The sequence below is a fragment of the Lodderomyces elongisporus genome, chromosome 4, assembly GCF_030384665.1.
Source record: "Lodderomyces elongisporus chromosome 4, complete sequence".
NCBI lineage: Eukaryota > Fungi > Ascomycota > Pichiomycetes > Serinales > Debaryomycetaceae > Lodderomyces > Lodderomyces elongisporus.
In genome coordinates, this window is record NC_083676.1 from 480,383 (window position 1) to 494,755 (window position 14,373).

The following is a 14,373-nucleotide window of genomic DNA, read 5'->3' on the forward strand; positions in this document are numbered from 1 at the left end:
TTGTTAAATATGTAGCAGCATGGGTAGTGGTGAAAGAAACAAAGTAAATGCTGAGACTCGGGACTTGATACTCTGTAATTGTAGCATTGATTGATATATATATACCCATATATTTATAAACATTACTGACTATTACTTGTGTCAAACTCGATCATGGCTGAGCACAAACTCTCGGCATCCGGTCGTTGTGCAACCACATCTGGTTTCAAGTCATTTGCTATCAAGTACTCTTCTGTAGTTGGTCCTATAACACCCAACTTCCAATACTTTTTACCTTCTCGGATATTCTGTTTCAAATGCTTCACTATATCGCGAGTTCCTTGTGGACTATAGAATATAACCCATCCTTGGCCATTCATCTCTGCATGAAGCTCCTGAAACTTGTCAATTATATCGTCGCGCTCCATCGTCTTGTACATTACAAACTCTTCAAACTGGCTAAACCCTAAAAACTCGCACGGTACTGGTGTAGTTAATTTCTTTGGAATGATATCTTTTCTAATTTCACCAGTGAAAAAGACAATTTTTGTATTCACATCCTTGATATCATTAATGATCAAATCGGATAGTTTGGCACCGTTTCCAGCATCAATACCTCCACGCACATCTTTAAACCCAACTTTCTTTAAGATGGAGTACGTTGCTGGCCCCACGGTATATCCAGTCTTGCTCAAAATCGTCTCCACAACATTTTCTTCATGGTTGCCCAAAATTGCATCTTGTCTAATCTCTTCGATACATTCTTGAAACATCTCCACCGCTCGCTGCGATGTGATGATAAAGTACTGTGTGTCTTTGAGAAACGCATGGTTGGTGAGGTATTGCTTTGTTAGCAGCTTGTCCTTGTGCTCATGTGTGAGCAATCGAATAAATTTTGGAGAGTAATTCTTGGCTTGTAATAAAGCCTCATATGGATCCGTTGGTGTACTAGGATTTTTGAGTAAAATCACTGTTTGCTTATCGTCTATTGTCATCTGTATACTTTAAAGTAAATGAAAATTTGTTGGCATAAAATGTATATTACAAGGCACTTGCAGTAAAATGTGATTGGTAATTTGCGCGTGATAATTGGCAAATTGCAGTTTCGTTTTCTTTTCTCTTTTTTTTCCGTCTTCTTCTTCTTTTTCTTCTTTAGTTTGTATGTTTGTATGTTTGTTTGTTTAATTCATGATTATATTTCTGGTTAAGCAGGAGAAAAAAACCAAAACAAAATTGGAGTCAAAGGAAAACGGGATGAAGAGATGTAAGATGGTTACTCAGTTGAATGGTTTGTTGGATAGCATTCTACTCTTCAATAGCTTTAACAACCTTTCTATTAGAATCTGTTGTCTATCCAGTGTTTTGCGCCTTGTACCACTAGCATGCATATATATATGTATATATATACTTGCTTTTTACATTTTTACATTTAGCTTGTAGCCATATATTATAGCAGTGTGGGGCTATAATAGTTGCGCATAATGTATTTATGACAAAATATAGTTTTTCAACAACAAGTCCTTTGTAGTGTAATGGCTATCACGGTTCGCTCTCACCGAGCAGATCGGGGTTCGATTCCCCGCAAGGGAGTTATTCAATTATAACAATTTAAAAACATTTTATTTTTTTATATTTTTTCTCGGTACTGTTTTTTTTATTTTTACACAACTAAGTAGATCACACTAAACGATTTCTCATCTTTTTTTTTTCCATTATAATTCCTGAGCAAAGATTGAAAGGTTCAATATATCCGTTTATAAGTTGTTGTTGTTGTTGTTGTTGTTGTTGTTGTTGTGTTATGTTATATTGTTACTATTCTATATGGCTTTATTAACCAGATCTTTTCTGCTTCATTTACTTTGCATTTACAATTGCATAAGGAATGGAAGTGGTTTTAGTTAATGTGTACAAAAGAAAAGCACTTTACCTTTTATATGTCACTATCATCATTACCTCACTTGAAAAAAAGAGAGAATTTTTTTAACCACGATTTTGGTTGCAAAACTGGACCAAGTTTTCACCACACTTGGAAACCAGTTGGAAAGGACAGCAGAATAAAATGAACAAGACAAAGTATAGTCATTGACAATGATGATGAAAGTTTATCAAGAAATCAAAGTCTTTCATAGTTGTTTTTTTTTTGACTCACGTTTTACATCAATGAAAGACAGTTTTTAACATACAATCACATCTAGTTCTCACTCACTTCCCCCCCCCCCCTCCCCTCCTTCCCTATTGTTTAAACACCAAAAAACTTAGTTTTCCAAATATTTAAAAGTAGAGTTGAATTTTGAAAACAAAACTAAAAAGGAAAGAGAAAAGTAAAGGTCAGAGTTGAGAATACCTATAGTCTTGTCTTTTATTCACTAGTATTGAGCATCTCGTACTCGTGGAGATTCACGAAATGAAAGGAGAGGACACAATAATGAGCGGAACTTGGATTATTGTAAATGCACGATGTTCCCTTATCTAGCTTTTCTTTTTTTGTCTTTCTTTTTTGTTTGTTTTCTTTGAATTAGAACTCCCTTTGATTGCGAGCCCAACAAACAATTCAACTTGAGTTGGAAAACACCATAACAAATCATTAGTGCCAATGTACTCTGCAAAATTTCTTTTACAATTAAAACATCTACCTTGTGACAAATGATGGGAAAGACCGTGGAAAATTGTCTACCCATACACTCACAATCAAGCTTGTATATATATACATATATATATATATATATTTATATACAAGCTTCTATTCGAGTCTGTGTGAATATTGCTTTGATGATTTTGTGTTAATTGAAGTAGAGCAAGCAGTTAGAAGGATAAACCAGAGGCAGTGTCAAAGAGCAAACACATTACTTTACACTTCTTTGTCTATTTTTCTTTTCTTTCTTCTCTTAAAAAAAAGGGGAATCTAATATTGTTTTCTATGAAAAGTACAAGTTAAGTATACATTGTTGAATCAAAATGTATGTCTATTTTTTTTCCCTCTCTCTCTCTCTCTCTATTCGAAAAAGAAAAGAAGGGGCCATGCCAGCATGGTGTCCTGTCGAAATGAAGCTATAACAAATGAATAAAAAAGGTTTTTTCAAGTTGAAAAAAATCGGGAAATTCCAGAAAGAAAATTCGTGAGTTAGATATCACGACTCACAAGTAGTTCTTGCCTGTTTCAACAAATGACTTACTCAAAGTCAAAAAGAAAAAAAGAAAACAAGAAAAAAAAGAAAACAAGGAAATGCAAAGGCCAAAAGCTATCCATAGCTAAGTTATATAACTTGTATTTGACCAGCTCCAAAAGCCAAAACTTGATTCCATTTTAATGAACAAAAGTTTTTTTTTTTTTCCTTTAATCTATTTGTTCTTTTTAGTTTTTATTTTTCTAGTTTTTTTTTAGTTTTCTTTTTTTTTGGCAAACTTTATTCATTTGAGTTGTTGTATTAGCACAAGTAAAGTGAAGGAAGTTAAAGCAATAAATGTCAACCAGAATAGACTAATCGAGTCTTGTATTCTGATTGAGATTTCCTTTAGTTGCTTTATACTCAGAGCAACAACACTTGATGTTGCTATGGTTCCTTTAGAAGATGTAACGCTTGTTTCGTTTTTCAGTTCAAATATCAAATTGCACGAGCGATACGATTTGCGCTGCTCGGGTTCAACTTCTCCCACGTAGAATGGCTCTAGCATATCGATTGCAAAGTCCAGGTGTCCGACATCTTCAAACGCCTCTGTGGCGTCTGATCCTCCGCAATCGTACAAGACTTCGATCCCACCAATATGGTTTTTGGCAAAGTTGGTCAAGTCGTATACTTTATTGTATAAGATCATCCATAAATCGTCTGGCTCAGAATGTCTCTGTACTTCTTCCAATGAGACATAAGCAGGTCGCCTTGATGCTCTGGACATGTTTGAATAATACGTATCTGTTTATATCGCTGAGTGTAGTACCTGTACTAGTTCTTGTTCTTGCTCTAATTATCTTTTTCTTTATCTTTTTTTTTTTTTTGTTTCTTGTGTGTTTTGGTTTGGGTGATGAGCACTATTAAAAGTTGGGCATCAATTGGAATATTAGAGACAAAGCAAAAGAATAAATTTGTATGTGAAGCTGAACCTGGTCGATACTTGAAATAGTGATGATGAATGAAGTAGATGGGCAGTAGTGATGTTTCTTATGTGTCAAAGTTGGTGAACCAATTTCTCAACCTTGCACAAACACACACACTCTCTCTTTATCTTTATCTTATTTTCAATCTGTGTAAATCTCAAGACCAAGAATGTGAGTTATAGCCTTGACGTGTTAATTAACTGATTCTTTGGCTTTGCGTATATATATATATATATATATATATATATTTATATGGAAAAGGAGTTTATGAAAGATGTCAACAATAGATGTGAGTAGGAAGTGGTGGTTAAATGTAAAAAAAACAACAAAAAATGACACTTTTTAAACAGAAAAGGTTGAATGAAAGGAAGAAAAGAAAAAGAGGAAAAAGAAAAAAAAAATAATTTCAGATTTGGTTCCAGTTCTCTGTCTCTCTGTCTCTGTCTCTGTCTCTCTGTCTTTCTTTTTTGTGTCATTTTTTGTGTGTCATATTTTTGTTAGTGTCATTTTTCTTTTGTGTGTATGTGTGTGTCTCTCTCTCTCTTTTTCTCTCTCTCCTAAATCCGGTTCTTTTCCTCTGTAATTTTCTCTGCCTCCAATCCCCCCACTGGCACCAACCTATACCAAGATGTTTACCAGATTGTAAAAAGAGTAAAGTCACCGTGAATCCCGAATACTACATTTTCAAACCCATACAATATATATATATATATATATATATTATAACCTTTGTACACATTTGTAGAGTGTGCAGCACAGGGGTGGACAAATAACAAATACACGGAAACTAATATTTTGCACCTATTAATCGTCTTTGATGTCTAAAGGTAATTGGATTTCACGACCATCGGTGACTCTCTACATCAAGATTCACCAGACCCATAACGTTCAAGTGAAAACGCCAAAGAAAACTAAAAAAAAAAGAAACGATTCAAAAAAAGGAAACGATTGAAAAAAAAGAAATTGAAAGAAAAAAAAGGAAAGTAATTTTGACGCTATCTACAAGCTTAGCCAACCATGCAGAAGGGCGTTCATCAGTGTAGTGTTTCTTTTCATTTAGTTTTGACTCTTACTTCAGAATGCAGATGGACCATATTCTCTCTACCTTTCCGACCTTCCCTTGTGGTTGTGGTTGTTGAAGGAAGAAGAAAAAAGAAATCACAGTCGTATCTGCGAAGACTAAACCAATTTTTTTTTTTGACGCCCCATGCACTTTGCAATTTCTTTTCTTAATTTTCATCTTTTCTTTTCTTTTCTTTTCTTGTTTTGTTTTGTTTTGACTTGGTTTCTTATCCACTCTTTATACATTGTGGTTGACACAATGGATTATGGATTATGGATATACAGGTGCATAATAGTATCGATTGTTGCTTCAACTGTAGTTGCTATTGTTGGTGTACTTTCATATAGTTGCAACAGATGGAAAACTCAAAAATTCATCAACATTACTGAATGGGAACTAGAATTAGGCTATTGAGGTATTACCGTATACTTTTTATAATACTTAATCTATCACCAATTCCATCTTTCAGCATGAATCATCTCCGTATATATCTATTCTAGTATATACAATATGAATTTTGCACTAGCTTACTCAAGCATATACTGTCACGTGCAATATCTAACATGCCAGAAAATTTACACCACGTGACATAGATTAGACTGCTTCTTTTTGTTTTTCTTTTCTTTCTTAATTAAAAAATAAAAATAAAGAAAAAAAAATAAATTCTCGACGGTCGACATTTTACTTTGATTTCGACTCTGACTCTGACTCCAACTTTAGCTCAAACTCCTACATCAAGGAAAGATACAAGCCAAAAAAGAGAGAGAGAGAGAGAGAAAAATTTACAAAAAATACACATAATATAATACATTTCCATATCACGATAAGCCACATATACCACAAGCTACTCAATAGCTTTCAATATTTATCAATATTTATCAATATTTTTCAATTGTTTAATCTATTTTGTTTTCGAAAACTATATTTATTTCGCAGTTTTCAATAAAACATCTTGAATCTATTGACCATTGACAGCTTTACTATTCATTCATTTTTCTCTTTTCCCATTTTTTTCCATTTTTTTCCTTATTCATTTTTCATCAGCTTTTTATTTTTTATTTTATATATTCCACCTTCTAATAATAGCATATACGGCGTTTCATCTTTGGATCCACCATGAGTTACGCATCAAGATCTTCATCAAGGGCATTACCATCTTCGAAAAAGACACACCTGGAAACACACAAACAGATCCTTAAACAGTTGTTACGGGAAGAGGCAAACAAATCTTGTGCAGACTGTAAAACCACAAAGAACCCTCGTTGGGCGTCATGGAATTTGGGCTGTTTCATCTGCATTCGGTGTTCTGGGATCCATAGAAGTATGGGAACACACATATCAAAAGTCAAGAGTGTCGATTTGGATGCATGGACAGACGAACAAATTGAAAATATGGTGAAATGGGGCAACGAGAAATGCAATGGGTATTGGGAAAGCAAACTACCTGAGGCTTATATACCGGATGGATCAAAGATTGAAAACTTTATTAGAACCAAGTATGACTTGAAGAAATGGTGCTCATCACCAACAGTGCCAAACCCAAGCACCATTCCTGGTAAATCTCAAACAGTCAACAACCAAAACAAAAGCACCAACTCAAGCACCAACTCCAGCACTAGTTCCAGCACCAATTTCAACAATAATTCCAGCACCGCATCTAATGCATCTCGCGTCGATAGTTCTTCTACCAAGAAAACCTTAGGCTCGCTTCCCACAGCAAATAGCTCTGCAAAGTCTAACAGCTTGTTGGACGATGATTTTGGTCACTTTACCACATCTTCAAAACACACTTCTTCACATGCTCCACCTGTTCCTCAAAAGCACCTGTCCCAACCAGTAACACCACGTACTCCTCAAGTTCCTATCTCAAGAACTCCACAACCAGCACAGGTATCTAGAACCTCACAGCAATTGCAATCGGCACAATCTACCGGCGGAAGCATCTCAAGCAACTCAAGACCAGATTTGAAGAAATCTATCTTGTCTTTATACGCATCCCCTTCATCATCCAACAGTTTTCTTCAAACTCAACAAACACCTCCACCACAATCACAATCACAACCATTACACCTACAACAGCAAATAAGAGCCAACTCTCAAACAAACTCGTTAACCGACTCACTTGCTGGACTCTCTTTCCATTCAAACTCAACATCAAACCTTTACCCTGGACTCAATAATACCACCACTACCACGACCACCACCAACAGCAGCAACTATAATAATAACAATAATCTCAACAACTACTCACAACCTCAATCCCATTCTACAGGATCATTGAATGCACCATCAAAATTACAACAAAATATACAAAACAATACATGGAACAATGAGTGGAGTGACGCTTCTTCCACATCGAGCAATGCTACAAGAGCAGCACAGAGATCTACAACCACGAATCTTGACGACGACTTATTCAAGAATGTATGGAGCTGATCCATATCTATATCCTAATCTTAATCTTAATCCTGATTCTGTTTTTTTTTCTTTTTTTTTCAAAAACTAAACCAATTCTCCTTTCCATTTGAAAAAAAAAAACGTTGCATTAACAAGTCATCCTTATTCATTCAGTCATAATCACAGTTCCCCTTTTTTTTTACCTTGATGTCTAGATCTACTTAGAATATTTCTCTTTTTATATTATCATAATCTAGAATCTCTATACTTTTCAAGCTATAAATTTTTTTATTTTTTTTTCTTGTCTACTATTATTATTATTGCTTTCAAATTGATTCACATTTAGATCCGAAATTTTTAGTGCCCAGAACTTGGTGTTTGTTTTCGTCACATCAAAGTTAGTGGCCACCAGTAGTGGGTAATCCGATAATAACCTTGAAGGAGTCGTAAATCAACCACTGGAATCCCGTCAAGGTACCAATCATAAAGATTCTCACTGGTAATCCATTCCATAAGCCAGTAAATCCAATCTTCTTGTATATTCTGCCCAAGGCTTGGCCCGTACTTTCGCCAGGTTGCTTGTCCGAGTTGATTTTGGACACCATCACATCGGCAGGGTGTGAAACCACGGCACAAAAGATACCTGCAATATAACCACCAAGGAAACTCACACCAGTCTGCTGCAAAGTGCTGAAGTCCTTCTTTGGCTTGCCCAAAAATTTATAAATTCTTTCAACAACGTTTTCAAAACTGGCAAACTTCACCATTGTGTATGGAATTTGTCTACACCACAATGGTACAATACCCTTGTACAAACCAGCCATACCTTCTTTGGCTACAATCTTGTGCCATCCATCCCATACACTATTTGCAAAAGGTGGAATGGTCGTTTGGGTCTTGACCTTGATGGTTTCAAAGGGACAAAGTGCAATATCTGCCAAAAACTCAGCACTGGCCGAGGCTGCCAAAAACACACCCGTCTTGTATTGTTCAGCATATTTTGGGCCCACAAGCACACTATACTGTCTTTTGAAAAATTCATAAAAACCATACTTACCAGCACCTTGGAAGGAATATCCAATAAAGGTAGCACCAAAACCCGTGAAAAGAGAGTCACCCGGTGTCTTGATTATGGTACGGAATCCTTGCATGTTGGACTTGTACAAATGTGCGTCAACTTGACGTCTACACTTTACAAGATCTAATGGTGTGATTGCCGAATGGGTAGGGCCACAAGCAATTATACCACCAACGGTACATGCTGCATAGTAAGCAGCAGTAAACTCCTTGATCTTGGGTTCTGGTTTCACAGGCAGAGGCGTCGATGAAGAAGAGCCTGGTCCGCCTTGACCAGTAGCTTTTCTGATTTGGTCCTCGATTGGCTGTGTTATCTTATCTGCTATGCTTCCGGCCATTATAAAATTAAAATATCTTTTTCTTTTTCTTTCTTTCTTTTTTTTCTAAGAAACGAAACAAATCAAAGTATAGAACGAATAACGGTGGATACGGAGGGGTGGGGTGTGGGGAGTGAAACCAAAATTCAGGATTGTGGTAAGGAGAACAAAAAGATAAAGGTTTGAATATATTATACAATTGATGAACTCAATTGACTAATTAGAAATGATAAAGACGATATAATCGAACTAGTAGGAGGGAATTGGAGACAATAAAGAAGTATTATATTTTTGATAAAAGGAAAAAAAAAGAGGGATAAGGAAAGAGGGAAATTGTGGAAAAATATATATAAAAAAATATGGAATCATAAGAGGTTATATATACGGATAGGCTTCAAGAAGTCTTATCTGCCTGTATGTTGTATATTGGTCTAAACTTGCTGTTATATTGCGTCGATTGCATAAGTTGCTATTATCATTAGTGATATCATTATATGGATGCAATAGTTAAAGGGATAATAAACACAACTTGAGTTTTATATTTTATATTTTATATTTTTATTTTATATTTATTTTTATTTATTTATTTTTCCAACCGTTCCGACCGAAACGCTGAATATACAATTTGTCCTATTGTTAACGAGAAAACAACAACAACAACAACAACAACAGAGAAGTGTTTCTACACAATCAAGATCAATCACTATCACAGATGATTGTCAGATATGTTTCCAGCAAGTTGAGCGAGGAGGGGGGGAACTGGAGACTAACATGGCAACTTTCTCATTCTTGACAGTGTTGAGTCATGATGTTAGACCGTTTCCTGAAATCCTTGACAGCATTTATTTCTGATATACATGTATATTAACATTTGTATCTACATTATTTCTTACTGTTATTTTCAACTGCTAAAAATTTCCCGCGGGTTGGTGTCAATCGGAGAAACTGTATCGGAATAAATCTCGGCTTTAAAATACGTATTAAAATAAAAGACGGAAAAAAAAATAAAACAAAGAACACAGAAGATAAAAATCCAGTTTTTTTTTAGCTGCAACGGTCATTGGAAAGATTTTGTGATCATCCAATGCAAGGTCCTGTGCCATTAGGATTTTATTAGACTTTGTCAGGACAGGTTGATTCGGAGAGTGGGAAGTGGAAGGAAACAGAAAAGGAAGAGGAATAGGAGAAAGGAAAAGGAAAAGGTGCTGTGGTTGTTGGGCTAGCCTACTTTTGTAAAAGACATGAAATTAATTATCAAATTGTAGTTCAGGTACTATATCTTTAAACAAAGAAAAAAGGGATGAACTTGACTATCTTATTCTTCGGTTCCAACATTGTTTATAACAAATAGATTGATGTCATCAAAAGGGAAACTGAACAAAGAAACTGGTTTACGACTTCGTTCAAAACTCTGTTTCTTTCTTTTTTCTTTTTTTTTTCTTTTTTCAAAATTATGGCTTAGAAGAAGGAAAAGTCATAGATAAGTTCACAAGTTGTATGCTATGGTTGCAAAAAAAACATGGCCAATTTGTTTTTTTTGAAAAAAGGAGGAAAAGAAAAACAACAACAACAACAACAACAACAACAACATAGCACAATCTATGCGTTTATTCTCGTTTGTTTCTTCTTCTATTTCGAAATTATTCTTAGAATCGATGAGATGTAATGCTAAGCAGAAAGTGTTCACTAGAAGTAGTGTTTAGCTTAAATGAATACATAGGAAGGAGGTAAGTTAGTTTACAGAGTTTAAAGCTGAACAAGAAATTCACTGCTAAAGGCAAGCAAATATTACTTTTACATTGGATAATAATAGCAGATTCAAAATAAAAAAAGGGTAGAAACCTATAAAAGAAGAAGAGAAGGAAGAAGAAGAGGAAGAGAAGGAAGAAGAAGAGAAGGAAGAAGAAGAGAAGGAAGAAGAAGAGACAAAAATAATCAATTTTCCAGTTACTCATCAACAAGTTCTACAACAATACAACACCTACTACTTAATCATGGCCAATTCTTCAGTTCTTTATTTCTTTTCATATAATTTTTTTTTTTTTTTTGGGGGGGGGGGGGGGGGGCAGGGTTTCAACACCAAGATTCAAAACATCTCTATACAAGCAAATGCTAGAAAACTTGGGCAAACATACTCCGGGTTTAAGCATACACTGAAACGCCTTACTTCCGCAAACGTGTCCAATTGAATTACAAATTGGCTTTCGATATGGAAAACATATAATGCTGGAATTGTGTTCTTTGTTTTTCTTCCTTCAGTTTATATTCTCTTTCTATTCCCTTTCATTTCGTTTTCCAAAACAGAAATGAAAATAAAAGTAAAAAGAAAAAAAAAAGAAAAAATTACCAAATTTGTAGAAAGCTAATAAGCGTAAGTGTCACTTTGAAATTGGCTTTCTAACCTATTTCCCATTATTCTTTTATGAATTCTGAAAGGTAATCATTGGGAAATTTAGAACAATAAAATGGAAAAAAAAAAAAGAAAAGCTCTATACGAACCATTTTATTGATTACAATACGAATAGTTTGCTATATTTATTCCTATTATCGTTGCCCAAAAACAAAGAGAAAAACAAAGAGAAAGAGAAAGAAATAAGAATGAACATAAACTTAAGAACAAAAACAAAAAGATTTGAAAGAAAACAAACTATGGGAAGGAATTCATGTTCCAGTTACATTGAACAAACAAGGGCAAAGTTTACTTCCCTCTCTCTCCCCCTCACCCCAGATTTTGCAGTAAAAGTGATGGATCTAGACTACCGTATTATTTAGTGGCTTATAAGAAACTCTTTTGTTCTTCCGTTTCTGCCCAATTAATAAAGGAAGAAATGAACAGAAATGAAAGGAGTGAAAGGATAAAGAATTGAAAGATGTCGAGTTGAAAAGTATGGAGACAAAAAAGTATCTTAAGCGCTGGACAAACGTTCCTTTTTTTTTTTTTTTTATTTGGTAAAGAACAGAATTACTGTATTGGGTAAAGTGATTGCAAAAACCTTAGTCAACCTCCTTTCTGGCACGTGATTAAAGTTCAAATAAATATTCCAAGACGGGCAGTTTTCTCTCAAAACCTCTATACATGCTGAAACAGGATATTGATCGACAAGGGGTGTGTATGTATGTGTGTGTGTGTGTGTGTGTGTGAAAAAGGGGGGGGGGGCTTATGAAAAAGATCATATATTCAATACATAGATGCAAACGTTCTTGCTACATCTAGTTATAAAATCCGATACATCTTTACCAAATATTAAGCTCAACCGGGCTCAAAGTTTCACTTGAGAAACAGGGCAAATGGAGTAAATGAAACAGTTTACTCAACAAGTGATGCCTGAAATACCCATATTTTTGTTAATTATCCCCTTTATTTGGGGATAAGTCAATGGGAAGTATATAAATGTCAAGCACTTTTCTTCATCTGTCAAAAGCCAGAGCATCCTCCTACTTTGTTTCTTCAATTTTCTTAGTTCTTGTTCCTTGTTCCTTGCATCTTGCATCTTACTTCTTCCACATAAACTACAAAACCTCCGCTTATCCTACACCAATCACCAAGTACTGGAAAATACTCACCACAATGAAGTTTACTACTCTCGTTGCTACTTTTATTGCTCTCATATCATTAACCAGTGCCGTTGCAGTCCCTCAACCAGCTGAACTTGTTGAGCGTGACTTTGGCTCATGGCTCGAAAGTGCAGTTAATGGTTTATTAGGTGCTTTCGGAATAAACATCAATCCAGGATCATCAACTACATCAGCAGCAGGAGCAGGAGCAGCTACAACTACAACTCCAGCAGCAGGTGGGGCTGCTGCAACAACTACTGCTAAGCCAGCCACAACCACTACTGCTGCTGCAACAAGTGGCTCGAGTGGATCATCATCATCATCGAGTGGCGGATGGTTTAATGACTTCATCGGTAACCTTGGATGTTTGTTCCAAGGATGGTTTGGCAAGAGAGAGTTGAAGACCAGAACCGTACTGGTTCCACTTTCCAACTTGAAAGACGGTATCAATGCGTTGTTGGGTGCTCAAATTGAGTCAAGTACCACCGGATATGACAAACTTTTGAGTATTTTGCAAATCAATACTGATCAAGCTGAAGAATTGGGACTTGATTCATCAAGATCTAACAGTTACTGGCTCGGTCAATTGGGTATCACTTATCTTGCTGAGGAAAATGATGATGACGAGTAAACCAATGTCGAATTGATCGAAATTAAATTTAAAAAAAAAAGAAAGAGAAAGAGTAGGAGAAGTATACCGTTTATTAGTTATGGGTCATTGGGCTCCCCGTTTTTGTTGTTTAGTTCTTTTTTATCTGGTATAAGAAATATATATATACATATATATCTATATATACATATATATAAAAGTATAAAATCCCCACGTTTTGTCCTTAGTTTACCTTTAGTTGCAGAGCTGAAATTAATTGCAAAACTGCAAGTTTTCTTTCTTCATTTATATTTTCCCACAATATTGAAAATATTGTTAAATACTTAATAAAGATGCAAATTGTAAAAGGTAAAAATTTAAATTTGAGGAATGAGCGTCAGAATAGTAAGCAGTCTTTTTTCCAGTTTTGAGGTTTAGTTTTATTCTTCACATCCAAGTTCATGAAAAGTATTGGCAAAAACCTCAAAAGAACTCAAAAGTACTCACTTTCTTTCTTTCTTTCTTTCTTTCTTTGTTTCTTTCACCCTTCCTCTATGACCTTGAGATTGTCCACTTTACATCCACAATTGATACTTCCTCATTAGTTTTTTCATCAACATCGTACCATTCCAGATCCTCCAAGTCCACCTCCGTGAACAATGTACCTGTATCCAATCCTTTTGCTTGGAACCTTCCATCGGGAATAAACTCATTAAAGTCCAACCCTCTTGCATCAATTTCTAAAATCGATACAGGCTTGCTGTTTCCTTGCTCTAACTTCTCCTTTGTTCTCTCAATACTTGCAGAATGTTCATTCTTACACTCTTTGCAACGGAAAACAAAGCTTGCCTCACCTCTTGAGCCTGAGATTTCATGCTTCTCGTATTGAGTTATTTGAATCTCTTTATCGTGAATAGTTCGACATTTGGTACATTCAATACGAAAAGTATAATAGAATGGATCCTGGGGCGTGTCATAAGGCTCGAGAGCAGTAACATTATCTAATTCCGCCGAGACTTTAAGTAAAAATTTGACCATCTTTGGCTAAATGTCTTGAATTGTTCTGCAAAAAAAAAAAAGAAAAGAAAAGATGGTTTAAGGCTGCTTGTGAAAACAAGTAGGTTCGTGTGGGTTTTTTTCACTGATTTATAATCTATCATTGTATTTTTTTCTATCTCTCACTTTCTCACTTTCTCACTCATTCGCTCTTTCACTTTCTCACTCACTCGCTCTTTCACTTTCTCCACAGATTTATTCCCGAAGACCCACTTTAAAATCCGTCTCTGAGTCATCTTTGATAAATATA

At 35.3% G+C, this 14,373-nt stretch overlaps 6 protein-coding genes and 1 non-coding gene across 7 annotated transcripts; 3 read left to right on the top strand and 4 right to left on the bottom strand. All coding sequences in view use genetic code 12, as the record gives it.

Annotated features, from left to right (window-relative positions):
* Positions 1-122: 122 nt before the first annotated feature.
* HEM4 (uroporphyrinogen-III synthase) lies at positions 123-974 on the bottom strand (the record flags this gene model as incomplete). Its single annotated transcript, XM_001525883.1, has 1 exon — positions 123-974. The coding sequence occupies one exon, from the start codon at positions 972-974 to the stop codon at positions 123-125; it is 852 nt and encodes a 283-aa protein (XP_001525933.2).
* A 523-nt stretch (positions 975-1,497) lies between these two features.
* PVL30_003330 lies at positions 1,498-1,569 on the top strand. The gene has a single exon. It is a non-coding gene; the product is annotated as a tRNA-Glu (tRNA).
* A 1,818-nt stretch (positions 1,570-3,387) lies between these two features.
* On the bottom strand, positions 3,388-3,870 carry PVL30_003331 (uncharacterized protein; the record flags this gene model as incomplete). Its single annotated transcript, XM_001525884.2, has 1 exon — positions 3,388-3,870. One exon carries the CDS (start codon positions 3,868-3,870, stop codon positions 3,388-3,390), a length of 483 nt encoding a protein of 160 aa, XP_001525934.2.
* A 2,378-nt stretch (positions 3,871-6,248) lies between these two features.
* Positions 6,249-7,568, top strand: AGE2 (ARF GAP with effector function(s); the record flags this gene model as incomplete). Its single annotated transcript, XM_001525886.2, has 1 exon — positions 6,249-7,568. The coding sequence occupies one exon, from the start codon at positions 6,249-6,251 to the stop codon at positions 7,566-7,568; it is 1,320 nt and encodes a 439-aa protein (XP_001525936.2).
* A 359-nt stretch (positions 7,569-7,927) lies between these two features.
* PIC2 (Cu/Pi carrier) lies at positions 7,928-8,944 on the bottom strand (the record flags this gene model as incomplete). The annotated part of the gene is made up of 1 exon (XM_001525887.2): positions 7,928-8,944. One exon carries the CDS (start codon positions 8,942-8,944, stop codon positions 7,928-7,930), a length of 1,017 nt encoding a protein of 338 aa, XP_001525937.2.
* A 3,547-nt stretch (positions 8,945-12,491) lies between these two features.
* Positions 12,492-13,109, top strand: PVL30_003334 (uncharacterized protein; the record flags this gene model as incomplete). The annotated part of the gene is made up of 1 exon (XM_001525888.2): positions 12,492-13,109. One exon carries the CDS (start codon positions 12,492-12,494, stop codon positions 13,107-13,109), a length of 618 nt encoding a protein of 205 aa, XP_001525938.2.
* A 510-nt stretch (positions 13,110-13,619) lies between these two features.
* On the bottom strand, positions 13,620-14,105 carry PVL30_003335 (uncharacterized protein; the record flags this gene model as incomplete). The annotated part of the gene is made up of 1 exon (XM_001525889.1): positions 13,620-14,105. One exon carries the CDS (start codon positions 14,103-14,105, stop codon positions 13,620-13,622), a length of 486 nt encoding a protein of 161 aa, XP_001525939.2.
* Between the last annotated feature and the right edge of the window lie 268 nt (positions 14,106-14,373).